This window comes from Panicum virgatum, chromosome 7N (genome assembly GCF_016808335.1).
Source record: "Panicum virgatum strain AP13 chromosome 7N, P.virgatum_v5, whole genome shotgun sequence".
NCBI lineage: Eukaryota > Viridiplantae > Streptophyta > Magnoliopsida > Poales > Poaceae > Panicum > Panicum virgatum.
Window position 1 is genome coordinate 50311147 of NC_053151.1, and position 27492 is coordinate 50338638.

A 27492-nucleotide genomic window follows, 5' to 3' on the forward strand; every position below is an offset into this window, starting at 1 on the left:
TTTTAGAGCAATAGAACAATCGATACAAAATAAACCACCTTAAGCACAAACCAAAATTTTAGCAGGGGCAAAAGTGACATTTCACAAGCATGAATATTTTTCCTATGAAGATCTCGATCTAAGCAATCCAACAAAATTTAGTTTGCATTTTTCTATATTTTTCTACAATTTTTCAAAGTCTCCAGCTAAATAAACAATTTAAAACCCTAAACCCTAAACGGGGCTGACAGCTGAGCCCCACCTGGCAGTGGAAGGCCCAGCCCAGCCTGGCTCCCCTGCTCTGCTCCGCACGCGCGTGCGCACGCCACGGCCGGCGCGCGGCCGGGCACGGCGGTGGCGCGGCGCTCCCCCGCCGGCGGTGGCCGGCCGGCGGCGAGGCCTAGCCGGATCACGGCCAGGGTGGGCAAGGGCATGCACGGGGCGGCGGGGACGGCACGGCGGCGCCCATGGCGGCCACGGTGGTGGCGCTGCAGTCCAGGCGGCCGCGGGGCAGGTGGCGGTGGGGCAGGGCAACGCTACGGCCAGCGCGCAGCGGCGTGGCGCGGGGTCGCACGAGCACGGCCCGCGACGGCGGCGGCATGGCCGTGTTCCGGCGGCGCCCGCGGAGGAAGAGAAGGGAGAAGGGGTCGGGAAGCACGAGGGACGCACGGGAAAGCTCACCGCGTGTTCGATTTGGGCTGAGGGTGGCCGGAGGTAGGAGATCGACGAGCGCGGGCGAAACTCCGGTGAGCGGCAATGGCGGCCGGCGATGGCGAGCGCGATTCGGCCGGGGAACGGCTCAATCGAGCTCGTGGAGGGGCGGGACAGGTACGGGGCGAAGCTAGGGAGCTCGGGGCATGAAGGATTCGAGCGGGGGCAGCGAGGGGTGGCTAGAGCAACGCCGGCGGCGGGCTCTGCTCACACTGCTCGGCACGAGCTCGAAGAAGGAGAAGAAGGGGAGGGGAAAACGATGTTGGGCGCCGCGAGCGGATAAGGACAGTGCACGGAGGGCGAGGATCGCCGGCGCACGCGACGCGTGGAGTCGTCGGCGTCGGTCGCGGTATGGGCGTCGGTGAGCACAGTGTCGCACAGTGAAAACACAGTGAACATTTTGACCGATTTTTGACCCAATTTTGATCATCCCGAACTCAAATTTTCATATAAGAATTTGATATTTGGTCAAAATAGAAGTTGTAGAAGAAGAGAAGATCTACAACTTTTGTTTTGGGCGAAAGTTGATTTAGAGTTTGAATTAGGGAGAAAAACGTGCTCAAATTCCTGCGAGGTTTAAGTAATAACAACAGTCATGAGGAAGCTAATGTCATTACTTAACCATAGTTAACGATAAAACATGTGATTAGCGCTAGGATTAACACAGGGGTGTTACAACTCTGGTGCCACCAGCGAGTTTGGGAGCTGTTGTACAGGAGTCCGGGCTTGGATCTTCGTCGTCCTTCAGGAGATGTTGCTCCTGCCCTTTTGCTTCAAGGATGCGGGATGTGCTGCGGGTGCTGTGGAAGGTGGCTGGCTGGATCTGCCTCGGTCTTCCCTCGACGGCGGGGTTCGATGCCGAGTTCAGATCTAGGAGCAGGATGGGTCGAGGCTCGGCCTCGGTCGATGGGCGACCGCCGAAGGCTTCATCCCGCCGTTCGCGACGGGTGTCTTTTTCGACTCCTTTCAAAGCCAGTGGGCGATGGGATTCTTTCTGCTCAAGGTGATGCCCGGCGTCTTCTTCAGTGGCGGCGGCCGGCGACGAGGACGACGAGTGCCTTCGGCTTGCTTTGGATCCAGAGACTTCAGTGTAATTTTTATTTTCTGTCGGGTCCTTAGCACAGTTCGGCTGGGGCAGCTGTTCGTGTATCCTCCCCGTACGTCTCTGTATTTGTACGCCTACTTATACGTTTTCCTTGCCTAGAAATTCAGATACGTATTATAAAAAAAAGGAGAGGAGGTAACGCACGAGAGATCCCATCCAACAACTCCGCCCCCGCCGTCTCCCTCCTCTGCGCCCGCCGCTTCGGTCCCGCCCGCTTCGCTTTGCTCGGCGCAGGTGAGAGCCGCTTGCTGCTTCCACCTCCATTCCATAGTTCGATTCGGTGCTCAGATCCGAGCGCGCTTGGAATTCCGCTCTCACTTCCCAGCCTGCTGCTCTCTTTGCTCACCTGCAGGTTGCCTTCCGACTCTTTTTTTTTTCCTTTCCCCCCTCCCCTTTCTTCCTACTCCGTCTCCGGGTTCGGCTGGATCCAAATGGGCGCCTGCGTGTCCAGGGTCACCGTCTGCTGCTGCCGCACGCCGCGCAACGGCGTAACCAACGACAACACTGATGCTGGTGGGGTGATGCTTCCGCCTCCCATGTCTGCTTGGCTCTTTCTATTTATGGCGCCTCCTGGTTTTCCATCTCCCAGATATATACACCATAATACTTTTTTTGGCGTTTGCTATATGTCCCTATTTTGTTTTTCTTATCTGGAGTAAGTGTTTCCCCCGCGAGATTGTAGGATTTTTGGGTGTTTGGATTCGCGTATGGTTGCCCCATCCGCATTTGGAAGGTTGTTAGATTGAGTAGAGTGCTTGTTGATTTCTTCCACCCCATTCCAGTTCGATTGCTGATATCTGCAGTTCCGTGTTCACACTAACTACTCCCGAGTCCCCCCCCCCCCCCCCCCCCCCCTAGAGTAACCGTTTCGGATTTCGATGCTACTTCATACCTAGTAGTAGTGATTAAGGCTGGAAATGGGTTTTTGTTAGGCCTGCGGATTACCTTTTCCATGGGATTCGGACTTATTTGAGCGGAACACCTTTCCTCTTCTTTCCATAATATAATAGTGACGGAGGAGCAGGGGGAGGCATACGAGCTACCGGTCTTCCAGGAGTTCACCTTTGAGCAGTTGCGCCTCGCTACGTCAGGGTTCGCCGTCGAGAACATCGTGTCTGAGCACGGCGAGAAAGCGCCCAATGTGGTATACAAGGGGAAGCTCGATGCCCAGCGCCGCATCGCCGTCAAGCGCTTCAACCGCTCTGCCTGGCCTGACCCACGCCAGTTCCTGGTATCCCCCGCTGCCTTCACTTTTACCCTTTCTAATTATGTGCATTTGGTCGTGGGTGAAATCGATAGCTCATTACCTGGTTGGTCATTGTCGGAATGGCAGATTCTTTGCAACTTTTTGATTGACATACCTAAGCCTTCGACTTATCATGGAGGTTGTTGATTTGTACCTGTTCCATAGATGATATGCATGCTTGTTATTTACTTAATTTCACTTTTGGATGGATTATGATGACTTGCAAATGGAATGTGGCACCTACCATCTGCCTAACATTTTTGTTTTGTTTTGTTTGATTATTAGATTCCATTCATAAACAAGTGTTTAGCCGTGTGAGACAGCAATCATATCAGCTGCTATCAGCCCCATCATTTTGTCCATCCCTAACATTTGCCTTTGGTCCCTTCTTTTTCAGATTGAACTGGTTAATGCAAGCTTACACAAATACACATATATCTAGAATTAGAATGCATATATTGTCATCTCAATAACGAAATCATGCCAAGTAAGGTGACTTTTCGGCATTTTTATCCATCTGAATGGTGATGCTTTAATAGTGGCCATCAACTTTTGTCAGCACTTTTTGTATTTTCGATTGATTCTATCAGGTCTACTTCTACTAGTGCTTTTTGTGCCTTGCAAATCGCCATATTCACCCCACAAGAGAAGCTGCCTTAGTGCAGTTGGCTAGTGTCCTTGGGAAAGAGCTGGCGGACCAGGGTTCAAATCCTAATTCCTCATATTTGTTCAGGTCGTGGGGTATTTAGTACCTCCGCGTAGCCCACATCATTTTTTTACTCACCCCACAAGATATTTTATCACTTAGGAGTATGGTTCTGTTAGTCCATTCTAAATTTGGTTTGCATCACATGTAATAGTGTAATACATAGAGGAAAGCATCCTCTTTATTGATGTGGAATTACAGACTTAGACATGCCGAAACTGACCTTTGGGGAAATAAATATTTATCCTTCAGGAAGAAGCTAGATCAGTTGGCCAGATCCAGAGCAAAAGATTGGCAAATTTGCTTGGTTGTTGCTGTGAAGGTGATGAGAGATTGCTTGTTGCAGAGTACATGCCCAATGACACGCTAGCCAAACATCTTTTCCATTGTGAGTCCTTTCAAAATGCTGATGTTTTAATTATTTTTAGCATTACAAACAATTACCATTCTCCTAAATCCATCGCTAAGTACTACAAGGTTGATGCCATCACATTTCTTAACTACTAGCTTCTGTCTGTGCAATTTATTGATAGTGTAATTATGCGCCCCACATTGTTCTGTGCATTTAACAGGGGAATCACAAGCAATGAAATGGCCCATGAGATTAAGGGTTGTTCTCTATCTTGCCGAGGCTTTAGAATACTGCACCAGCAGGGGTCGTGCGCTCTACCATGATCTCAATGCCTACAGAGTTCTGTTTGATGATGTAAGTATAATGTAATTTACTTTTTCAACATGGTCAGCGGTGTTTTCTATAACCTAGTTATGTTGTTTACACGCTGCAGGACTGTAATCCTAGACTTTCCTGTTTTGGCCTCATGAAGAACAGTCGGGATGGGAAAAGTTACAGTACGAATTTAGCCTTTACACCTCCAGAATACATGAGGACTGGTAAAAGGAAATCTCTTCTTACTTTCTAATGACCTATACCTAGTTCCGTTAAATAGCCATTTAATGCGAGTTCAATAGTTAACGCTGGGTTTCTGAGAAACTATTAATAATGTTGTCATGTACTGTGAGATATCGAGATCATACATTTTTATTCTTTGTGAAGCTAATTTGGCTCTGCCAATTCGACGGAGCATCCCAATACAGTGCAAGGTTATTTTATGTTATATTTTAGAACCATTTTATGGCAGTCCTACGATTTGGGCATAACATTACGCACACTAATGGTTTGATTTGCGAACTAAGACGTACTTGATACAAAAGATGATGAAACCTCATAATGCATGCAAATTCATATTTTTGATCGTGTGTCCTTCAGAACGGCCTTATATTTAGCTTAAAAATTATAAATGGCTGGAACTGGTTGGAAGCTACAGACCATTTATTTTTGCGTTCCTTGCACAATTATGTTTGTTTAGCTTTGTATAAACATAAACCTCAAATCATTAACATCCCACTCATATTTTTCTCCTTTTGTTTTACTGGCAGGACGAATCACTCCTGAAAGTGTCATATACAGCTTCGGGACCATGCTATTGGATGTTCTTAGTGGGAAGCATATTCCTCCTAGCCATGTAATTAAGCTTTGATTATTTGAGAAATGTTCTTGTTTTCAGTTGCTTTTAAGTGCTTTTTTACACTTACTGGTATGGCAACATTTGCTATCAATTTAAGGTGAATATGACTAGCTAGCCCATAGTCCATAGAAGGCTTATTTAGCAAGAAATGTACCCTTTCTTTGTCTATATATTTCAGTCTATTGTCTATATGAAGCAATGTGAGTTGATATAATATCGGGTTAGAGGTCCTCATTCATATCAACCACAACCTGCATGCAAGCATTTGGTGTTATCTAGACAATAACAAGGGAAATCTAGTGTGTAGACAATAAGAAGGGAAATCTAGTGATTTGGTTATCATCTTGACTATTTTGAATTGTGAGGAAGAGTGGTCTGATGATGATGGACATACCTGTCTGGGAACTAAGTACAACAAGTCAAACAGTACTGTTAGATAAAAGATTGTTATCACTCATGCAATTCTCATTTTTTTCTTCATCTTTACAAGACTATACTGACTCTGGGGCAAATATGTGCAGGCCCTTGACCTGATTCGAGATCGGAACTTTAATATGCTTACAGACTCGTGTTTGGAGGGTCAATTTTCGAATGAGGAAGGAACGGAACTGGTGCGGTTAGCTTCAAGGTGCCTTCACTATGAACCCCGCGAGCGACCTAACGTAAGATCACTTGTGCAATCATTGGCTCCTCTTCAGAAGGATGTTGAGGTGAATACTTTCCCTTTCTAATGGTACCATGCTCGAATTATAGTGTCTACTATCCATGACTATGCGGAGAAAATTATGCAGTGGGTAGGCCATTTCAGTCATTGTCTTCCAACAGTTCATTTATATCAGCACACATTGTGCATAGCATTTTAGTATGTTCCTAATTTTACCTGATAAAATAATTGAATTAGGCAAGGGCCATTATCAGCCTTTTTGTTTAATTTAGACCATTTTAGCCCTTGTCACAAGATAATGTTTTCCAATCATGTTGAACTAGTATGTAACATTTAAATCTTTTGCAGACTCCGTCTTATGAACTGATGGACATTCCACGTGGCGGTGTATCATCTATCCAATCATTACCTCTTTCCCCTCTCGCCGAAGCCTGTTCCAGAAAGGATCTGACAGCAATACATGAAATTCTAGAAAAGACAGGCTACAAGGATGACGAGGGGACAGCAAATGAGGTTCGTTTCATTTATTCATTTTTCTTTAGAGATTAATAAAATTGCTTGTCCATTCTTTAACAAAACATGATTAGATGCACAACAAAACATAGATAATATTTACCAGTTAATCATTTTGATGCACAGCAGTCTCTTAGAGCAACACTATTATTAATCATAATACGATGTTCATCTGCAGATATTCTGAATAGTTACACAACCAAAAATTCATCCTGCAAAATATCATGGTGTTCATTTGATGTAGTTGCAGCGTGTAAAAAGCCATTCATATGCTACATAATTGTTAATTACACAGATTGCATTACACTGACTCTTTTGGGGGCTTGATCATGTAGTTTGAAATTTGAGATTTTGTACCCTATTTGTTTCACCAAATTGTTCATATTACTTTGCTGTTATGTGATCCTCTTTATGCCCTATCTGCCGCAGCTCTCGTTTCAAATGTGGACAAATCAAATGCAAGATACTTTGAACTCAAAGAAGAAGGGCGACAATGCTTTTCGTCAAAAGGATTTTACTACAGCCATTGATTGTTATTCCCAGGTTGCTTTCTCTTCAGTTCTGCTCGTTTATATGGATGTAACAGAGATATTGGAGTTTCATGATTGATTGTGATTATAATCATGTTTTCCAATTTGTCTCTTAATATTTTGAAGCACTATCATAACCCAATAATTCTGGGTTGCATAGCCTAAAACTTTTGCTGTTCCATGTTTTAACTATGGCAATAGAATGGGAATGTTCATTGGAATTACCTCATGACCGTTGTTGACTTCATCTTTTTTTTGCCAATTCTTTAACATGCAGTTCATTGAAGTTGGCACAATGGTTTCACCAACCATTTATGCTCGGCGCTGCCTGTCATATCTGATGAATGACATGCCACAAGAAGCATTGAGTGATGCAATGCAGGCTCTAGTAATATCTCCAACATGGCCAACAGCATTCTATCTTCAGGCAGCAGCATTACTAGCACAAGGCATAGAGAATGAAGCTCAAGAAGCACTAAAAGATGGTTGTAACCTAGAGCAAAGTAGCAGCAGTGGGCATTGAGTGCGAACAGATTTGTAGTCACAAAATGCACATAATTTTCAGGTACATACTTTCTACAAATCTTAATGTTTTACTAGCTGCCTAAATGGTTACACTTTTTTTTTTGGAGATCTAACCTGCTTAAATACCATGGAAATGTCCTGCTTATCTGAAGGACATGACAAGGGTTTCATCTCTTGTTTTAGTTTAGAACATATTACTCCCTCCGTCCCATAATATAGCTACATTTAGATTTTTCAAAGTTACTTTTTTAACTTTGTTCAACAATATCTCTAAAAATAAATTATTTGAAACAGAAAAGGTTACATGTTATAATAGTTGGTTTTACGATACTAAAATATTTTTTTATGTTATTAGCCTCTATGATTATTTTGCTATTTGTAGTCAAAATTGAAAATATTTGACTTTGAAAAAGTCTAAGCGTTCTACGTTGCTATATTTTGGGACGGAGGGAGTATCTTGATAACTCTTTCCTTCCTGAAACCTTCGAATATTTCTTGGATGCTTTGAGTTCTGAAGTTTGGAATCTGACTAACTGGTCATTATATACTCTTATATATTTGGCAAGAAGACGGGATTTATCGGAACCTATTAATTAATACGAGGCTGGTTTCAGTTTTATCTATTACTAATAAGAACTGGATGGATTGTGCTCGGTGTTCAAACCCCTAGTCACTTGTCGGTGAATTTTGCTACGCAGCATTGTTCCTAGGATCCCTGGACCTTCTTTTTTTTCCCTTTGACTTTGTTGAGACCGTGGTAGTCAATTGAAATTTCATTGAGTTCACCAGTATGGTGTTGTCAGAACTTTGTAGTCGTGCGAAGTTCCATAAGCATGATTATCACTATGGTTTTTCTCATTATTTTGGTTGTGGTGCAGGTGCTTGTTTGAACAGAGTATTATTGGATATGGAAGCAGGTGTTGGTGATTTGTCAATTCGGCTAGGGTTGGTTAACCTTGTTCAGATTTTGTGCGTTTGGAACGTCGTCCCTCCCATATCTTCATGTAGGATGATGTATATATGGAAGAAAGCGACAACAGAGAGGCCCTGAAAGAGATGGCAAAGACATTCAAAGGTGAATAAGTACCGCAGACAGGAAATTAATGGAGAAAGGGAAACTTTTTCTTGGTTCGTCCAGCCGAAAAAGGAAACCCAAGGAAAACGTCAAAAAAGGGGTTGCTCATGTACATGTCCATCGTGCTAGTAGTGGGTGTGTAAACCTGTACAGCGAGCGTTGTTTTTCTTTCGTCTTTGTTTCATATGTGTTAGCTCCCATTGGTATATTTTTGGCGAAGATGGTGGAATTCTTTGCAGAGGCGAAAAATTGCAGTGTTCGATGGGCTGTTCCATTTATGAATCTCCGACGCATTCATCCCTTGCGGCCCTGCTCCAGCTAATTTTCTAGTTCTTGGGTGTGGGTTCCAAAAAAAATATTTATGAATATAAACCCGGTGTTCTAAAAAAAGTACTTGGGGGGGTGGGTATTCGTGCGCCGGTTGCATTGTGTCTGATTGTTCATGCGATGCGTGGGTCGGTATTTGGTATTGGTGTGGTTACTCGCAGATCTTGTGGAAGGGTAACTGCCGTGCGGCGTACAGGCACAGTTGGTGCTCGTTATAGATTCAGATTTGAGCTGCAAATTAAGTGCGAACAACAAATCAAACGCAGGCCGCTGGGCCTCCCAGGCCCCGTAGGCTACGCGATTCTTGGCAAGCTAGCGACGATCCTGCGTGTCATCGACCATGTCAGGTACTTAGGTGTTGTGAATCCGTACCAACGCTTGCAGCTAAAAGGACCTGCTGGGAATGATACCTGTGACATTCCATCCTAGGCCTCGCTAACAGAGTTGGCCAATCGCTCATCTGCTTTTCCCGGCGCTTGCATTGCATAGCAGTTGGTAACCACTCTCCTATCTCCATCCCTAAACCACGCCACCACACCCTCCCGCTTCCAACCTCTTCACCAACTTTTCACTTCACAACGCACAGACAGCAGATACCCAAACGTACAGCTCCTAGCTAGTAGCTCTATAAATCCTCTGTTGTGCGTTGCCCATGCACTACTCAAACGCAAACACAGAGGATTTATAGAGCAGCAACTTCAATCCGAGCAGCGAGCAGCAACTTGAACGCGCGACAACAACGGCCATGATGAGCACCAGCAGCGAGGCCGCCCCGGCCCCGGCCGCGACCGTCATCCCCATCGACGACGTCGCCCGCCACCACGGCAAGGCCCCGGCCGTGGCCACGGCGCCTCCTCCCGCGGCATCGTCAGCGGCCCCCGCGGCTGCTGCTGCTGCTGCGACGACGGCGGCGCCTCGCAAGACGGGGCTCCCGTTCTTCCGGCGCGCCGACCGCGGCAGCCGGTGCGTGGCGCTCGTCGACTTGGTGCTGAGGATCGCGGCCTTCGGTCCCACACTCGCCGCCGCCATCGCCACGGCCACCTCCGACGAGACGCTCTCCGTCTTCACCCAGTTCTTCCAGTTCCGCGCCCGCTTCGACGACTTCCCGGCGCTCCTGTCAGTAGCTAGCTTAGCTTGCATTGATATATAATTATATATTATACCTGATAGCGTCGATGCCCTGCCCCAGCATCGATCAATCGCTGAAGTGCATACCTGCTGCGCGCAGGTTCTTCATGGTGGCCAACGCGATCGCGGCGGGGTACCTGGTGCTGTCCCTCCCCTTCTCCGCCGCCATCGTCCTGCGCCCACAGGCCATCGGCCTGCGCCACCTCCTGCTCGTCTGCGACTTGGTGGCTAGCTAATAACTCTCTCTCGCTCTCTCTAATTTCTTGCACTCGATTATATTATATTGCCTGACGCATAGTATGCTTATTATTGTTGCTGCACGCAGATCATGGTGGGGATGCTGACGGCCGCGGCTGCTGCTGCTGCGGCCATCGTGGACCTGGCGCACTCGGGGAACATTCGCGCCAACTGGGTGCCCATCTGCATGCAGTTCCACGGCTTCTGCCAGCGCACCAGCGGCAGCGTCGTCGCCTCCTTCCTCGCCGTCCTCGTCTTGATATTCCTCGTCATCTTGGCCGCCTTCGCCATCAGGAGACGCTGAACTGAATGCTAGCTGAAGCTCTCTACCCATTTCGCGACTACGTGTGCGCTTTGCTGCCTTGAATCGTCTAATTTCGTGTACTTGTGCTATGAGATGTTTTGTTCCAGTGTGAGCACTGGCTAGTGGAGTGGATTGTTGTAGCTGGTGCATTGAGCTTAAAATTTATTGCCTGCAAATGCAAGCCGATCAGCCAGCGTGGTCTTGATTGCAAGTATATTCAACGGTCTTCTTTGACTCTTCAAGTAAATGAAGTGGGGCAATTGTTCAACGCGTAATCATATGAACAGCAAAGGCGTCATGGAAATGGCTGGAAGTAAGTACAGTACAGTTTCAAAAAAGGAAAAACAAAGGAACATATGCATTTTTTTTTGCAAAATCCGGCCCAGTTAGCCCGATAGAAGCCCGGCCCAGATCAATGTGGATCCGCACCAAACATTAGAGCAAACCAAGGGCCAAATCAGAACAAATCTGGTTCGAGTCGAGAGCTGCTGTCGCCGCCGGCGCTGCGCCTTAGGCCCCGTTTGGGAGGGCTTCACCGCCGCTTCAAGAGCGGCTTCAGGTGAAGCCCTTCCAAATATTTGTTTTGGGACCGGCTTCACGTGTGAAGCCGGTCCTGAAATTATCAGCGACTTACACAGGCAAGGTGAAATCATGAAATTGTGGCTTTACACGGCTTACACATCAATCTAACAAGTGAAGCTGTTGTGCCAAACATTTTCTAAAACGGCTCCAACTCCACCAGAAAAGCCGCTCCATCTGAAGAGCAAGAGCCGGAACTATTTTTGGAAGAGCCGGAGCCCTGCCAAACACACCCTTATCCTCCTCCATCCATCTCTGACTGCACCTGCACCTGGCTTTGGCATTCGAAAAGGGAACTCCGACGCCCACCACCATGCCCATGCTGATGCAATTCCACTCGATCCCCACCGCCTCCCTCGCCCACTCCCCACCTCCCACCTCCCAGGACGACCTTCAAGCCCATCGCCTCCTTCCGCCGCCCCTCCCCGCCTCCGCCTGCGCCCCCCAAAGCCTTCTCCTCCACCCCCGCCGCCTCCTCCCACGAACCCCCTCGCCTCCAAGCTCTGGCTGTCGAGCAAGCTCTCCCCACCGCCGCCTCCGCCGCCGTCGCGCCAGGCGATACAGGAGCCTCCGCCACCGCCGGAACCGGAGCAGGAGGCGGCGCCGCTGCGGCAGGAGGACTTCCGGCACAAGGGCAAGGTCTTCGTAGGGAACCTCCCGCTGTGGGCGCGTAAGCCGGAGATCGCCGAGTTCTTCCGCCAGTTCGGGCCCCTGGAGAAGGTGGAGCTCGTGCGCGGCCACGACGACCCCGAGCGCAACGTCGGCTTCTGCTTCCTCTACTACGGGGGCGACGACCCGGAGGCCGCGGCGGAGCGGGCGGTGGAGGTGGACGGGGTGGAATTCCGGGGAAAATCTCTCACCGTGCGACTCGACGACGGCAGGAAAGGGAGGGCCAGAGCGGAGGACCGGGCGCGCTGGGTCGAAGCCGGGGAGCGGCGGGAGGCTCGCTTGCCGTGGCACAAGGGCAGGGAGGAGGCGTGCCGCGAGTTCCGGAGGGTGCTGGAGTCGCGGCCCGAAAACTGGCAGGCTGTCGTCTCTGCTTTCGAGCGGATACCCAAGGTGGCTTCGCCGATCACCTCACCATTATCACCCGTGCTTATTTTCTTTTTACTGTAGGGTGCCATTTACGCAATTGCAAGGTGTAGGCAGCGTCATATGCTGAAGAATGCAGAGACGGGTGAACTTCTCCTGTCTTTGCGCTATCAATTATCATCTGCAAACGTTGCTGGGATACCAGCTCAGCTCTGATAGGCTCTTTTAAACAGTTGACAGCTCTGCTTAGAATCAGCTTTGCTAGGATGACACTGAATATGTCCATCTTCCTATCCTAGTTGTAGAGATAATTACAATGTTACATGGTGTCTGTTTGATGTCATTTCCAATCATGAGCTGATAGCAAAACTTAATCTCCAACTTGATCAGATAGCCTAGCCTCCTTCTGTTACTAACTCGGGTATTAATCAATGAACAATTTCATTCTTCCTATCCTAATTCAAGTATGAAACCTTTTCTTATTCCACAAGGTACTCTGTATTAGCAACATGCAGCCATACCCCTGATAATTTTGACATAAACTTTGCTACCTTGCCCTACGATTTGTTAGAGATCTGGATAATGACGGGAAAATTAGTGTATATCTCCAACCCTAGATGGGTGGGTATATATAGATCCTATACATGGGCCTCTAGATAGGCCTCTATTCACAAGGGCTCAATATACTCCAACACCCCCCCGCAGTCTGAACTACCGGCACAGCGGTGTTCAAGACTGGACAACAAGAAAGCTAACACCTCTCCCGCAGTCTGAACAACCGACGCAGCGGTGTTCAAGACTGGACAAGATGAGAGTACAAGTAGAGCACAAAAGGGCTAATACCCCCCGCAGCCACAACTAGCCACCGGCTACGTTGAGGCTGGATCGAAACTCCGAGAAGGTCGACGAGGGCAGCCCCTTCGTGAAGATGTCAGCAAACTGGGAGGTAGTCGGGACATGGAGTACCCGAACATCGCCGATGGCGACTCTGTCGCGCACGAAGTGTAAGTAGATCTCCACGTGCTTCGTCCGCTGATGCTGAACGGGGTTGGTGGAGAGATACACGGCATTGACGTTGTCGCAGTAGACGAGCGTGCTCTTGGCGAGCGGGCTGTGGAGCTCCGCCAAGAGCTGTCGCAGCCAGGACGCCTCCGCCACGCCGTTTGCGACAGCCCGGTACTCCGCCTCGGCACTGGAGCGGGAGACAACCGGCTGCCGCTTGGACGACCAGGAGACCAGGTTGCCGCCCAGGAAGACGGTGTAGCCGGAGGTGGAGCGACGAGTGTCCGGGCAGCCAGCCCAGTCAGCGTCTGTGTAGACCACCAGCTCAGCAGAGGACGAGCAGTGAAGTACCAGGCCGAGGTCCACAGTGCCACGGACGTATCGGAGGAGACGCTTCAGCGCAGCAAGGTGTGACTCCCGGGGATCATGCATGTAGAGACAGACCTGCTGAACAGCGTAGGTGAGGTCCGGCCTGGTGAAGGTGAGGTACTGCAAAGCGCCGGCCAGACTCCGGTAGGCTGTAGGGTCAGCGACCGGATCACCCTGATCAGCAGACAGCTTCGCCTGAGTGTCGACTGGAGTGGAGCAGGGCTTGCAATCAGTCATCCCAGCCCGCTCCAGAATATCGAGGGCGTACTGCCGCTGGTGCAGAAGAAGACCAGATGGGCGAGGCTCAACAGTGACGCCCAAGAAGTGGTGGAGCTGACCAAGATCCTTCATAGCGAACTCCTACTGCAGAGAGGAGATGGCACTGTGAAGCAACTGCTGACTGGAAGCTGTGAGCACAATGTCATCGACATATAGCAGCAGATATACCGTCTCATCCCCACGGCGGTAGATGAAGAGAGACGTGTCAGACTTGGCCTCGGTGAACCCCAGTGTCAGCAAGAACGTGGCGAACCGAGAGTACCAAGCCCGTGGAGCCTGCTTCAGTCCATAGAGAGACTTGTTGAGCCGGCAGACCATATCCGGACGACTCGAGTCCACAAATCCCGCAGGCTGAGAGCCGTGAAGAAATGCATTCTTCACGTCCAGCTGGTGCACTGGCCAAGTGCGCGAGAGCGCAAGCGAGAGGACCGTGCGCACCGTAGTGGGCTTCACGACCGGGCTGAAAGTCTCATCATAGTCCACATCAGGCCGCTGAGTGAACCCCCGGAGAACCCAGCGAGCCTTGTAGCGCTCCAGTGTGCCGTCAGCCCGACGCTTATGCGTCCAGATCCACTTGCCAGTCACCACATTGCAACCAGACGGACGCGGCACGAGGTCCCACGTCTAGTTGGTAAGAATAGCCGCGTACTCCTCTTCCATCGCGCGACGCCAGTGAGGATCCGCCAAGGCGTCGCGGACAGAGGAGGGTACCGGAGAGACCCGCGGCTCTCCCTCGGTAGCGGAGAGAGTCGCGGCCTGGGACGCCATCCGCCGAGTCACCATGGGATGGATATGCCGAGGATCCCGATGGACGACTGGCGGGTGGTACACCTCCGGCTCTGCTCGAGAGGGAGCCGGAGGAGGCGGCGGCGGCGGCGGCTCCGGTGTCGGCGTCGCAGGAGCCTCCGGAGCGGGTGGCGGCGCCGGTGTCGACGCGGAACGGCGCTGGTACACCTGCACCGGCTCAGCGTACCGCCGCGGCGCCGAGGTCGGCGCCGAGCAACGCCGGTACACCTGCACCGGCTGAGCGTACCGCGCAGGGGCAGGGGAAGGCACCGGGGCCGCGCGTGGCGCAGCGGGAGACACCGGGGCCGCGCGCGGCACGGCCGGAGGTCTGGGGGCCGCGCGTGGCACGACCGCTGGTACCGGGGCCGCGCTCGGCGTAGCAGGGATCATAGGAAGTGGTGCCGGTGCGCCGGGAAAACCTGCAGGAAAAGGACAGACAGGTAACGGTGGCTGGACCACCAGGTCAGTCGGAAACAGGGACGCCAGCTCGGGATCAGGAGATGGTGTGGAAGAGGTGGAGTAGGGAAATCCGACTCGTCGAAGACAACGTGTCGGGAGATCAGAACGCGGCGAGAGGTGAGGTCAAAGCATCGGTACCCCTTGTGGTCAGGGGAGTACCCAAGGAACACACAACGAGTCGAGCGGGGCGCCAGCTTGTGAGAAGCGATGGCGGACGTGTTAGGGTAACACGCACACCCGAAGACCCGAAGGTGGTCGTAGCGAGGAGGGGTACCGAAAAGAGCGTGGTGTGGAGTGGGAGCAGGAGAAGCAGTGGACGGAAGACGGTTGAGCAGGTAGGTGGCGGTGTGGAGGCTCTCAGCCCAGAAGCGCGGGGGGAGAGAAGCCTGGATCAGAAGGGTGCGCACGACGTCGTTCGTCGTGCGAATCATCCGCTCAGCCTTGCCGTTCTGAGGAGAGGTATACGGACAAGACATACGCAGCTGAACACCCCGAGACAGGAAGAAAGACCGGGAGGTAGAGTTATCGAACGAACTCCCGCCCGTTGTCACACTGGACGGCCTTAACGGTGAGGCCGAACTGAGTGGACACCCAGGCAAAGGGAAGGAGGAGAGAGGAGGGGGAGGAGGAGCCGGCGGCCGGCCATGCTGGCCGGCGGCGGCGCAACAGGGGAGCCCTGGCGGCTGGAATAGAGAGGTGGAAAACCTAATCTACTAATACCATAATGACGGGAAAATTAGTATATATCTCCAACCCTAGATGGGTGGGTATATATAGATCCTATACATGGGCGTCTAGATGGGCCTCTATACACAAGGGCTCAATATACTCCAACACTGGAGTTGGTGGTCATTTAATTTGTTTTATGTGAACAATTATGTTTTGGTTGCAATGTTGTTTTTTTTGGGCATCTAGTAGTCATGTATTAAATATTAACAAGTCCCTTCCTACAAAAGTTCCATAGCTCTTTCGCTAAGTGTGCAGGGCTCCAAATGAAGGGGGAAAATATGTAGGTTGATATTTTTTTCCTTTGGAGTTTATGATCAGAATATAGAGTTGTCTCATAGTTTTAAGGTTTTCCTTTTGGTGGCAATGTGGCATTACTTATAGTCTCTTTTTATCTTGATTTTCAGCCATCAAGGAGAGAATTTGGTCTGATGGTTGTGTATTATGCCAAGCGAGGTGATAAGCATCATGCTCGTGCAACATTTGAGAACATGAGAGCAAGAGGAATAGAACCCAATGCATTTGTCTTCACAAGGTAGGTGCATCGTTCATTCATTCCTGTTGTTTGAAACTTCCTCCGATCACAAATATAAGTCCATCTAGGTTTGTCCTAAGTCACCTCTGTCAGTTTTTCTTTAATTTACTATATCATATGTGTGTATGTGTGTGAATGACTGGCAAATGAGCTCTATCAATGTCTCTATGCTGGCTTGTCTCCTGCATTAAGTTTACTTCATTTCATGCAGCCTTGTTCACGCTTATGCAGTTGCTAGAGATATGTGTGGTGCACTTTCATGCATTGAGGAAATGAAATCTGAGGGCCTTGAACTGACAGTTGTTACTTATAGTATCCTTATCGCAGGATATGCCAAAATCAATGATGCTCAGTGAGTGTTCCCCCCACCCCCACCCCCACCCCCACCCCCATTTACTTCAGCATTGCTCTATGTGGTACTCAACATTCTTTATTCCAGGATTCTGATATAGCTACAACTGTCCTTTCATATATGATACTCGGTCTTTTCATTTCTAGTCTTTCTCGTATCAGTAGTTCAGTACCCTTGGTTTCTTGCTAATCGTTTTACCTTGTTCTGGAAGATCTGCAGACAACTTGTTCAAAGAAGCTAAGACCAAGCTCGACACTCTGAATGGAATCATATATAGCAACATTATACATGCTCACTGGTTAGTAGTTACTGGATACCAGATTCATAAATATCGTAAACTTGAGGGAAAAATTATACAGCTATAACGAAAATGATTGCTACATTGTCTGTTTACCAATAGATTATGTTAAAGCACTCAGATAGTGTACTTTTGCAGCCAATCTGGGAATATGGATCGAGCTGAAGAGCTGGTCCGTGAAATGGAAGCGGATGGAATTGATGCTCCTATTGATGTTTATCACAGTATGATGCATGGATATACTATCGTTCAGGATGAAAAGAAATGTCTAATTGTGTTCGAAAGGCTGAAGGTACGGAAGACATTCCATGTGTTCAAAAGAAAGAATTGCCTTTTCATTTATTATGATCACCTTCTTAACCTACAATATATTTGAGGCTTTTCATATGGGATGGAAGGGGAATGAAGTGCTGTATTGGCCAATCTGATTCGATGTTTTTTTCACACTTTGCAGGAGTGTGGCTTCAAACCATCAATAATATCTTATGGTTGTCTTATTAACCTGTATGTCAAGGTTTGTTCATCTCTTGTATGTTCTCATGTATTGCAGCCCGTTCATCGTGCTGAATATGCTTCATTTTTTCTTCTATCATTTTCCTTTTTGGGTCAATGCATCAAAGTAGCTTTATTAGACTAGTTCTTGGAAACTTCAATGGAAGGTGATTGACAAAATAAGATACTTCACGTGCAGTTTTGATTTAAACTGTGAGGTCATAAAATTGTTTGACGAATCATTTGATCTTGAAGCTTTATATTGTTTGTACATACTCTGTGCACATGTTTGAATGAAAAACAATAACTGATGCCGGTTTGGAATTTCTCTTTCAGATTGGGAAGGTTTCCAAAGCCTTAACTATTAGCAAAGAAATGGAATCATGTGGTGTCAAACATAACAACAAAACTTACTCTATGCTGATCAATGGATTTATCCATTTGCATGACTTTGCAAATGCTTTTAGCATATTTGAGGACATGCTAAAATCAGGTTTGCAGCCTGATCGTGCCATATACAATTTGCTGATAGAGGCATTTTGTAAGATGGGAAATATGGATCGTGCTATTCGCATATTTGAAAAAATGCAGAAGGAACGAATGCAAGCATCAAATAGAACATTCAGGCCTATCATAGAAGGTTTTGCAGTTGCTGGAGATATGAAAAGGGCTCTGGATACCCTTGATCTGATGCGGCGAAGTGGCTGTGCTCCTACTGTAATGACTTACAATGCTCTTATCCATGGGCTAATTAGAAAGCACCAGGTATATTTTCAACTGCATGTTAGGTTCTTCACTCAGACTTACTTCTGGCATGAACCTTTTTTTTTGTGTGCTCGCAGGTTGAAAGAGCTGTTTCTGTGCTTGACAAGATGTCTATTGTTGGCATTGCACCAAATGAGCACACATATACTATCATTATGAGAGGTTATGCTGCTGTTGGAGATATTGGAAAGGCTTTCGAGTATTTCACCAAAATCAAAGAGAATGGTTTAAAGCTTGATGTGTACATTTATGAAACATTGCTCAGAGCCTGTTGCAAATCAGGAAGGATGCAAAGCGCCTTAGCAGTCACACGAGAGATGAGCTTTCAAAAGATACCAAGGAATACATTCATATATAATATTTTGATTGATGGGTACGTACTAATATAAACACATTAGTTAAGGCCAGTTAACTTCATTTCTATCCAGTCTTATGGCATCTGAATATTTTTTAGTTTTTTTACTGCCTCAGTAAAAGGAAATCTTTACAATTCAATCTCTTTTAACATTTTCTTTTACATGTACACCTCTTGGGGAACAATTTTGAAAATTGACCTTTTTGCACAGCATCGTGACATTTGGTGCAATTGTAGAATAGCATATCGCTGTGACCTTCGGCGCTTTCTTCTGTGTTTGACTTGCAGGATCCTACAAGGCAACAATTACGGTGCCAAATGTCAGGTTGTCAGGCAAAAGGGTCCTTTTTCAGATATTATTACCCTATGGGCCCCATTTATGAAAAATGTTTTAAAAAAGGACGAAATATAAAGATTTTACCTCAGCAACTCAGGCACTTTTTTCATTTCATGTTGATTCATTGTTACTTGAGCCATATTATTACTTGGAATACTAATAGTTTTTCAAATTCTTGTTAGAGATTGTATTTTCTTGTATCATCACTTATATTCTGTGCAGTTGGGCTCGGAGAGGAGATGTCTGGGAGGCAGCAGATTTGATGAAACAAATGAAAGAGGATGGAGTTCCTCCTAACATCCATACATATACATCCTACATAAATGCTTGCTGCAAAGCAGGAGACATGCAGGTATGCCCATTTTTCATCAAAATATTTATTACTAGTTTCTGGTGACAGAGCTGGGCATAGCCTGATAGTGATAGTACGATGCAATGGGATACACATTAATGGATGTTGTTTAAGGCAGCCGAGCACAATGCTTGTATGGCCCTGCATTGGTATAATGTGCCTGCACGGCTTCATGTTATTCTTACTGGAAGGTTATGAATGTGAAAGTATTTATCCTAGCCTTTGTTGCACGCTGTTTGTTAACCTCTTGTTGAACTATTTATTGTAGAGAGCAGAAAATGTGATTCAAGAAATGGCAGATGTTGGATTGAAACCCAATGTCAAGACATATACCACCTTGATTAAAGGTTGGGCTAGGGTGTCACTACCAGATAGAGCCTTGAAATGCTTCGAGGAGATGAAAATGGCTGGGCTTAGGCCTGATGAGGCTGCTTATCATTGCTTGGTGACCTCACTTCTCTCGAGGGCAACTGTGATGGAGGGAAGCACCTACACAGGAATCTTGAGTGTCTGTAGGGAAATGTATGAGAATGATTTGACTGTTGACCTGCGAACAGCTGTTCACTGGTCAAAATGGCTTCACAAGATCGAGAGGACGGGAGGGGCACTAACAGAAGCACTTCAGAGAATATTTCCGCCTGATTGGAATTCATCAGAAAATTTGGAGGCTTCAAATTCTGTAAGTGATGGAGATTCTGAGTCTTGCAGTGATTCAGACTTTAGTGACAATGATGAAGATCATGATATTGGTGACCACTGACATAATATTGAGACAGTGCTAACCTTTTTGCAATCCTTCATTACTGCTTCAGGGCCAGAGTTAAGCCATCAAGGTATGCTGCGCACATGTGTGCTTACGATATGTCAAACTTTTTGTGACCTTAGATACATAGTAATTTAGTATGCCTATCATGAATGGATTTACATTTACTGTAAGTTCTTGTAGCAATCATGTTTGAAAGATCCGCCAATATTGATCACTAATTGCCAGTTTGTGGAGTTTCTGATAATTTTGTTCCAGGGCACAGCTAAAACTATTTTCAAATTGATAGTGTTTCTGACGAAGCCCTATGTATCCACTGTACAGGCTATTTGCTTGTGGACTGCCAAAGAGGAGGGTTTTGAATCTTATCGTGTTTTAAGCCTCAGCTGTCTGGCCTCTGCGGCATTTCCTCAAGAGTTGCAGACGCTCAGTAACTGTTCTGCTGGGGCTGAAGGCACAGGCTGTCAATGCAACAGATGAAGGTCACTCAGTTATGTGTGTTGCTGTACAGATCAATGACTCGTAGTACAGGTAAATATTCTCTATACTCTTGAGATATTGACTAGTTCATTCTTGTTATTGCTATTTCTAGTGCAACCTGACTCATGAGTTAAGTTCAGTTTTGTGTGATTGGAGAAAATCAGGCTAAGCTATATTTTTACTTAGCTTATTTGATATCTGTTCCAGGTAGGGTTTTTGTACAGTTACTTGGAGCAACATTTTGTAAAAGGAAATTCTTGGCTGTCTTTCGTGTTGTTCTATGTCAAATGTACCAGCCATAATAAGAAATTAAGAAGGGCTCTGCACTCATTTCATAGTATGACATTACTAGGACCTACGGGAGTAGGGGTTTGTGGGGCTACGGTTGGTTACCACCTCTGTGGCTCTGTCATTGGCATTGAGCGAGCATTTCTCAGCGCAGAACTCGTAACTACACTTGGTCAGGACAGTACTACGTTATACTAGTGTACATACAGTTTGCAACCTCTTCTCTTCATTTGATAAGCTATGAGCTGATTAGCTGAAATGCGTGCTGCGAAAACCAACTGGTGATTTTAAACATGGTAAAATAGGAGTTTAAACATGATGTTAAACCAACTTGCTAGATAATGTGTGTGGATCCTTGTCTTTGTTCTAATGATTTTACACATGGTAAAATAGGAGCTTAGATTCGTGGCTTCTGCTTTAATGCAGCCTGTGTGGCGATTGAATGGGAGGAATTCCCTCTTGAAACTGAAGTACAACTCCAATCAAGTGATACATGATGACTGTTTTCTCATTTAAGGTTTGGCATCTTCCAGTACAGCAGCTTCAATCAAATGAGCCTTAACGTAGCACAGACCGGTTCAGTGTGAGCTTGGAATTGCTCGCCCCTGTCCAAGCTGAGAACTTTTACTAGCCGGGTCACTTGAATGCCTGCCTGCACAAGACGGCATTATATTTCTTGAGACTGGTGTGTGTGTTTGTGCGCTTGTGTGTGATATGAGCTGCGAATCTTAGCTGGCCGGTATCTTTCATTGAATCGAAAGTGGCCTCCCACATTCAAGTCTTGCCACAAGATAAAACAGTGCTTCATTTATGCCCGCTATTTATGCTTGCTTACTGCATTGCCCTTCTGAATTCATTTGCACCATAAATTCTTGCAAGGAAAATCTTAATTGTGGTTGCAGTGCAATACTATGTGGCTTGAATGTCCTTTTCATAAATAATTCGCCGAATAAACCTTTATTATATATATCGAATATGTGTTTCTTTTTTTCTTCTTTTATTTGTGGAAATTCCATGTGAGTTTTCCTTCGGGGTGGGGGTGGGGTTAAGAAATTGCATATACATTAAAAAAAATTGAAGTAACATATGCATTTTCTTAGAGAGATTTTGCAACATTGTGGCAAATAGAAAATCCGGCAGAGTGCAGTGTTTGATTGACGTTGGAAGGTGGAAGGTTAGGTCTATGTGTCCAGCTTCAGCTGGATGATGGGAGCAATATTTTTGTTCCTACAGGAGAAACTGCACGTGATACGGCAAAAGCGCAACAACTCCCATAATCTCGTTCTTTAGGGGGGAAAATGCTGACTTCTGAGCTCATAGGGGTGGAATTTCAGCTGTTTCAAAAGTTAGCAATAATGGCGGCAGTGTATGGTGGTGTTTTGCTTGATCATTTGGTGCAACCTGTAAATCTTTTCCAGTCTTTTTTTTTTGTAGAAAACAATATTTTCCAGTCTGCCAAAGTACTTCCTCTGTTTCAACATACTATCTCAGGTTTATTGGGGGTTATTTCAAGAATGGTTACGGCATGAGGTGTAGCTTTTTTGGTTTGCCCCATACGTGCCCCTGCCTAGAGTACTCCCTTTGGCTATAAATGTAAAGCATATTCTGTTCGAAGGAAACCATAAAAGTAAATTTTGACCTTTGTTGTTTCTTACAATAAGTCAATTGCTATAAAATCATTATTGCTGTGAGTATTTTGAATACAAATCTATTGATGTGACTTTATACCAAAAGATATGTAATTCGGTAAATCATCATAGTCCAAGCTCGTAAAGTTTGACTTTTCTCGATCAAAATGGAACTATGAAAGCTATGCACAATTCAATTTCATTGATTGATTACCGCTGCATTTTCTGTACCACTAGTCTGTGGTTGTTGGACGACATTTTGAAACAGATGCTGCTTGCACGTGTTTGAAATGACCAAGTCCTAGCTAATCATGCGCATGGACTGAGGAAACAAAAATGATTTCTGGGAAAACAGCATGGATGGGCCAAAGTGGCATTCCTTTCTAGAAATATAGGGGTGGCTGTTTTTTTTTCTATTAGTAACCGTATGGAGAATTAGTATGAAACTCTGTTCAGTTGGTTTGTCAGCCAGCCAACCAGCAAAAGTTGTGAAGAAGGGACCAGTGCTAGGTAGCTGGCCTGGCCCTTATTTCGGTTTTTGGCCTAGTAGCAATATAGCATGGCTGTAAAACTAATGGGTCCTGCTTGACCGACCTAAAATGACTTTGATTGCAACTATTTTATTTGGTGGCGACCATTGTAGCTGCTGCAGGAAGACGGTCTTTGATTCAGAGGAGAAGAAGCTCGAATTGAAGTGTTGAGCAGTTGATGCACCGAAGTGGCTCGGCAGTGGCGCCAGCCATATACGCCCCTCTTCACTCCACCCGCGCAACCGCAAGGCACGCTCAGCACAGCGCTATATATAAATGCTCTGGAGCTGCACCATTCTTTGACAAGCCAATCAGCAAGAGCTAGATAGCCTCGCATCTCTGCTCCGCTCTCCTCCCCTCTCCTCTCTTCCGGCCATAGCCTATAGGCAGAGAGCGAGGCAAGTAAGTGAGGAATCGAAGGTGCATGAGCGGCGAGGAGCAGGGGAAGAGGTCGCCGATGTCCGGGGCGGCAGAGTCGTCGTCGCCGGCGAGCTCGTGCGTGTCGTCGGACGCGGAGGACGAGGTGGTGGTGGTGCAGGCGGCGAAGCCGATGGTGGTGGTGGGTTGCCCGCAGTGCCTCATGTACGTGATGCTGTCCGGGGAGGAGGCGCAGCCCAAGTGCCCGCGGTGCAAGAGCCCCGTGCTGCTGCACTTCCTCCGCGCCGACGCCGACGCCGACGCCGACGCCGCCAGCAACAACAACACCAAGCTGCCGGCTGCCACCGCCAGGCGCTAGCCACCACAGCCCACAGCCTCTTCTGTCTGTGTCCCTCTAATTTATATTAATATATTAACCCGTCGTGTGTTAAATCTAATTTGCTCGCTCTGTAGTTTCTTCTTCCTCCTCCTCCATGTCTATTTTCCTCATTCGCGTGTTAATCAGCAGTTTCCATTATTCTATCTTCTATCCGCGCGCACTAGTAGTACCGTATCTTCTCTCCTTTATCAGTTGGAAGTTAGCTAGCTAGCTAGCAAAGGGTGGATTTTAGGCAAGTAATATATTCTTATATATATAATGTATCCATGATGCAGCTGTGAGTTAATTTAGCCGATCCATTCAAATGCTTTCAATTAATCTCAGCTCAAAGCAAAGTTAATAATACACCCGACTGATGGTTGTAAGGATCTTTGCACTCTCTCTCAATTAACCTACTCGTATAGTAGTGAGCTCTTTACCATTAACATATGTCACATCTGTCCCCCTCACAAAAATTTATTGGTTCTTGTCGAAGTCAGCTATAAGCTTACAGTTTGCTTCTTCATTCAGCCTGCTTATTACATCTTTTTATTATGCTTGCTCTCATGAGCTTCGTAGTCAGCTATGTGCAGTGGAGGATAGAATTAAATGGCAGCTACTTTTAATTAAATTTTGGGTAGAGTAGCCTGTGACCATCCCATCCAGGTCGCTTAATTAAAATGGCGAGGAGAGCAATAAAATGGTGGGATGGATCATGCGTAACTTGTGTGCATCTTAATGGCTGGCCGGTTAATTATTGGGCAGATATGATGTATAGATGCATGCATGGAATGCAATAGCAATGGCTACCTGAATCGTCGTCATCATCATGTAATAAACGGGACTTTACTAATATATAGTTAGGAAAATAATAATTAGGAGGAGGAGGGGAAAAGGGGCCGTTGAGAGGAGGAATCGCATCGCATCGCAGCGGAGGCTTGAATTAGCATGTGATGGTGATGAAGCTAGCACGGCCACATTTATTTATACCCAGACCCAGCATCCAGTGACCGGGGAAGCAGGCCAACTTGTCTTTCTGTGCGTGCGTGAGCTCCAGAAAAGTGGTGGTGGTTCGCATCTCGGCCGGTGCGTGGTTCGCACGCACACCTCCTGACCTCCCCTCCCCCAAACACATGATGAGCCACTAGCTCCGCCTTGCTGCCTTTTTATGCCGCCCGGCCCGGCCGGGTTGCAAAGGGAAAGCTTGCTGCTGTATCCTTCCTTCCTCGTCTTGCTCCGCCCCGCCGCCACCGGCACCGGCACCGGCACCGGCACCTTTCCTTTGCGCTCTTCTCTTCTCTCTCACCATTGTTGCATTGGCCGCATGCATGCATGCATCGCAGTGCCCCGCAACTTCCGGCTGCTGGAGCGCGGCGAGAAGGGCATCGGCGACGGCACCGTCAGCTACGGCATGGACGACGGCGACGACATCTTCATGCGCTCTTGGACAGGAACCATCATAGGGCCCCTCAACGTACGTGCCGTTGCCGCCCGCCGTGCGATTCCACTCCAGGATCAACCTCACCTGCGTCAACCCACCCGGACACAGGCCTCGTACGTCGTATACTTGCTGTAATTAACAACCAACTAATAACTGTATCATGCATGCAGGTTGAAGGGAACAAGTTCCAGATGCTGTCCAAGTGGCAGCGGGAGTACACGATGGAGCACATCCTGACGCAGCTCAAGAAGGAGATGGCGGCGCCGCAGAACCGCAAGCTGGTGCAGCCAGCAGCCCCCGGAAGGGACTTTCTTCACCCAACAAGAAAATTAATGAAAAGATATATATGATGGATGCATGGATGTTTTCGTGCTAGTAGGCTAGCTCCAATTAATTTCTTCATGACCGTACCGTACTTGATCAAAGAGGCTGTATGTGTTGTGTGTACTTACGCAGTAGCTAGTAGTGTCGTATTACTATTAGTACGTATGTGCGTCGTCGTCTTATTAACTTATTGATCCAATTGGTAATGATGATTGTTTGCTTGCTATATACATACAAATTAAATATCCTGCACACTGAACACATAACACACTCAGTTTGGTGAGGAAATTGCATGCATTGGGCTTTGTTTCATGTGGACGTTGGGCTTGGGATGTCCAGTCCAGTCCAGTCAGGTTGAGGAATTCGGGCTGCGGCGCCCAGCCTGAGCACAGGTGCCAACCAAGCAGATTAGCCGGCATGTATGCTGCTATATGCAGTATGCTTGTCCCGTGACGCCACCGGCGATCAGATTTATTTTGCTACCGAGCTAATGAGACTCATCCAGTCGATGCTGACCGTCCATATATACTGGGTCAATTGCGGTTCATCAGGGTGTTCAACCCAATCATGCTCATGCCTTAAACAACCCTCCTTTCCTTCCATCCTGGTCGACCGCACGCCAAAAATGCGTCGATCCCTGTCGCCCGCCCGCCCTGGCCGCGCTGCTCATGTCGTCGGGCCTCGTCTGCAACCCGGACGTGGCCTGGGTCACCTTCCACTCCGCCTACGACCTGGCCTACCTCGTCAAGCTCCTCATGGGCCGCAAGCTGCCAAGGTCGCTGCCCGAGTTCCTCAAGTGCGTGCGCGTCTACTTCGGCCCCGAGGTCTACGACGTCAAGCACATGATGCGCTTCTGCGGCGGCGCACTCCACGGCGGCCTCGAGCGCGTCGCCGCCGCCCTCCAGGTGCAGCGCGCGGCGGGGCGGGGCCACCACTCACCAGGCAGGCTCCGACAGCGTGCTCACCTGGGACACGTTCAGGCGGATGAAGAGCCTCTACTTCGCAAAGGAAGGCAGCCTACAGCAGCTCTGCGCCGGCGTGCTCTTCGGACTGGAGCTCCAACTCCAAGAGGACGCCAACAAGCAGCTTCTCAGATGAACTCCCCGACCAAGAGCTTTTCTTTCTTTTCTTTTCTTGTACATACAGTACAAAGCAGCTCGACTCAATTGCTCCTCTCCCGAAATGAATTCGATGGGGACAATAATAATTAAATTAAATTAGATTAGATTGAATTGAATTCTCCTGTACTACTAACTGCCAGTAGTACATGCCAAGGCCGTCCAATTTAAGCCCTTGTTTAGTTGTATAATTCAAAATTCTAATTTTTTTTCCGGCCCTGCATGAAGATTTAAATCTAGACGAAATAAAAAACACATTGCACAGTTTGCCTGTAAATCGCGAGATGAATCTAATGAATCTAATTAGAGCGTAATTAGACGCTAAATTGCTACAGTAATGCTACTGTAAACAATCTCTAATGATGTATTAATTAGGCTCATTAAATTCGTCTCGCGATTTACAGACGAGTTCTGTAATTAATTTTATGATTAGTCTATGTTTAGTATTTCAAATGTAGAAAGATTCCCTTTCAAAAATTTTACGCCTTGCAACCAAACTAATTTCATAAGTCGCGACTTAGCTTGATTGTAATTATTTTTATATTAAATTTACATCTGAACACTCGAATTTACATCTTGATGTGACAGCGATTTAAAAAAATCAAACAAGGCCTAATATTATTTGGTTCGTTGAAGATGGAAAAATTAACCGGCGACTGACCTGACTTGGGCAGGGGCGTGGCTAGTTTACGGTTCACCGTACAGGACCCTCCGTAGATTTTTCGACAGTAATTTTTTTCGTTTTTAGAAATTTTTTTGTCATTTTCTGAGAAAAAAGAATTCAGACGTTTTTTTGAGACAAATAATTTTTCAAGTGAAAATTTGGTGGGTAGAAAAAATTTCAAAAAACAAATTAGTGAGATAAAAAAAAATTACGAGAGAAATTTATC

General features: G+C 47.2%; 4 protein-coding genes and 2 pseudogenes across 6 annotated transcripts; all 6 read left to right on the top strand.

Moving 5' to 3' along the window:
• The first annotated feature begins 1914 nt into the window (after window positions 1–1914).
• Window positions 1915–8882, top strand: LOC120682139 (probable serine/threonine-protein kinase BSK3). 2 transcript variants are annotated; one of them, XM_039963894.1, is made up of 12 exons: window positions 1915–2029; window positions 2148–2308; window positions 2806–3026; window positions 4000–4135; window positions 4320–4453; window positions 4533–4638; window positions 5185–5270; window positions 5795–5983; window positions 6286–6450; window positions 6880–6993; window positions 7258–7545; window positions 8378–8882. In XM_039963894.1, exons 2-11 carry the CDS (start codon window positions 2227–2229, stop codon window positions 7501–7503), a joined length of 1479 nt encoding a protein of 492 aa, XP_039819828.1. In that variant the 5' UTR covers window positions 1915–2029; window positions 2148–2226; the 3' UTR covers window positions 7504–7545; window positions 8378–8882. The 2 variants fall into 2 exon arrangements, with proteins under 2 accessions (XP_039819828.1, XP_039819826.1); XM_039963892.1 differs by having other exon boundaries at window positions 8384–8882.
• Window positions 8883–9579: 697 nt separating this feature from the next.
• On the top strand, window positions 9580–10787 carry LOC120683266 (casparian strip membrane protein 1). The gene is made up of 3 exons (XM_039965322.1): window positions 9580–10023; window positions 10136–10259; window positions 10361–10787. Exons 1-3 carry the CDS (start codon window positions 9653–9655, stop codon window positions 10574–10576), a joined length of 711 nt encoding a protein of 236 aa, XP_039821256.1. The 5' UTR covers window positions 9580–9652; the 3' UTR covers window positions 10577–10787.
• Window positions 10788–11474: 687 nt separating this feature from the next.
• LOC120680808 lies at window positions 11475–21677 on the top strand (annotated as a pseudogene). Its single transcript, XR_005677794.1, has 12 exons — window positions 11475–12214; window positions 16216–16343; window positions 16555–16695; window positions 16907–16993; window positions 17132–17285; window positions 17448–17507; window positions 17822–18250; window positions 18328–18623; window positions 19165–19294; window positions 19563–20127; window positions 20382–20588; window positions 21219–21677. The product of XR_005677794.1 is annotated as a pentatricopeptide repeat-containing protein At5g04810, chloroplastic-like (transcript).
• A 709-nt stretch (window positions 21678–22386) lies between these two features.
• Window positions 22387–25690, top strand: LOC120680810 (protein GL2-INTERACTING REPRESSOR 1-like). The gene has a single exon (XM_039962361.1). The coding sequence runs from the start codon at window positions 23408–23410 to the stop codon at window positions 23717–23719; it is 312 nt and encodes a 103-aa protein (XP_039818295.1). The 5' UTR covers window positions 22387–23407; the 3' UTR covers window positions 23720–25690.
• On the top strand, window positions 24834–25727 carry LOC120680809 (ubiquitin-conjugating enzyme E2 variant 1C-like). Its single transcript, XM_039962360.1, has 2 exons — window positions 24834–25193; window positions 25331–25727. The coding sequence occupies exons 1-2, from the start codon at window positions 24888–24890 to the stop codon at window positions 25508–25510; spliced, it is 486 nt and encodes a 161-aa protein (XP_039818294.1). The 5' UTR covers window positions 24834–24887; the 3' UTR covers window positions 25511–25727.
• A 174-nt stretch (window positions 25728–25901) lies between these two features.
• Window positions 25902–26645, top strand: LOC120681399 (annotated as a pseudogene).
• Window positions 26646–27492: the final 847 nt, after the last annotated feature.

Excerpts from the sequence above, each read along its gene's own strand:
- LOC120682139 (XM_039963894.1), top strand. The coding sequence starts at position 2,227 with ATGGGCGCCTGCGTGTCCAGGGTCACCGTCTGCTGCTGCCGCACGCCG. Across the intron at positions 2,309-2,805 it reads CAACGACAACACTGATGCTG|TGACGGAGGAGCAGGGGGAG; the intron begins GTGGGGTGATGC and ends ATAATATAATAG. Across the intron at positions 6,451-6,879 it reads ACGAGGGGACAGCAAATGAG|CTCTCGTTTCAAATGTGGAC; the intron begins GTTCGTTTCATT and ends TATCTGCCGCAG.
- LOC120683266 (XM_039965322.1), top strand. The coding sequence starts at position 9,653 with ATGATGAGCACCAGCAGCGAGGCCGCCCCGGCCCCGGCCGCGACCGTC. Across the intron at positions 10,024-10,135 it reads GACGACTTCCCGGCGCTCCT|GTTCTTCATGGTGGCCAACG; the intron begins GTCAGTAGCTAG and ends TGCTGCGCGCAG. Across the intron at positions 10,260-10,360 it reads TCCTGCTCGTCTGCGACTTG|ATCATGGTGGGGATGCTGAC; the intron begins GTGGCTAGCTAA and ends TGCTGCACGCAG.
- LOC120680810 (XM_039962361.1), top strand. The coding sequence starts at position 23,408 with ATGAGCGGCGAGGAGCAGGGGAAGAGGTCGCCGATGTCCGGGGCGGCA.
- LOC120680809 (XM_039962360.1), top strand. The coding sequence starts at position 24,888 with ATGCCGCCCGGCCCGGCCGGGTTGCAAAGGGAAAGCTTGCTGCTGTAT. Across the intron at positions 25,194-25,330 it reads CCATCATAGGGCCCCTCAAC|GTTGAAGGGAACAAGTTCCA; the intron begins GTACGTGCCGTT and ends TCATGCATGCAG.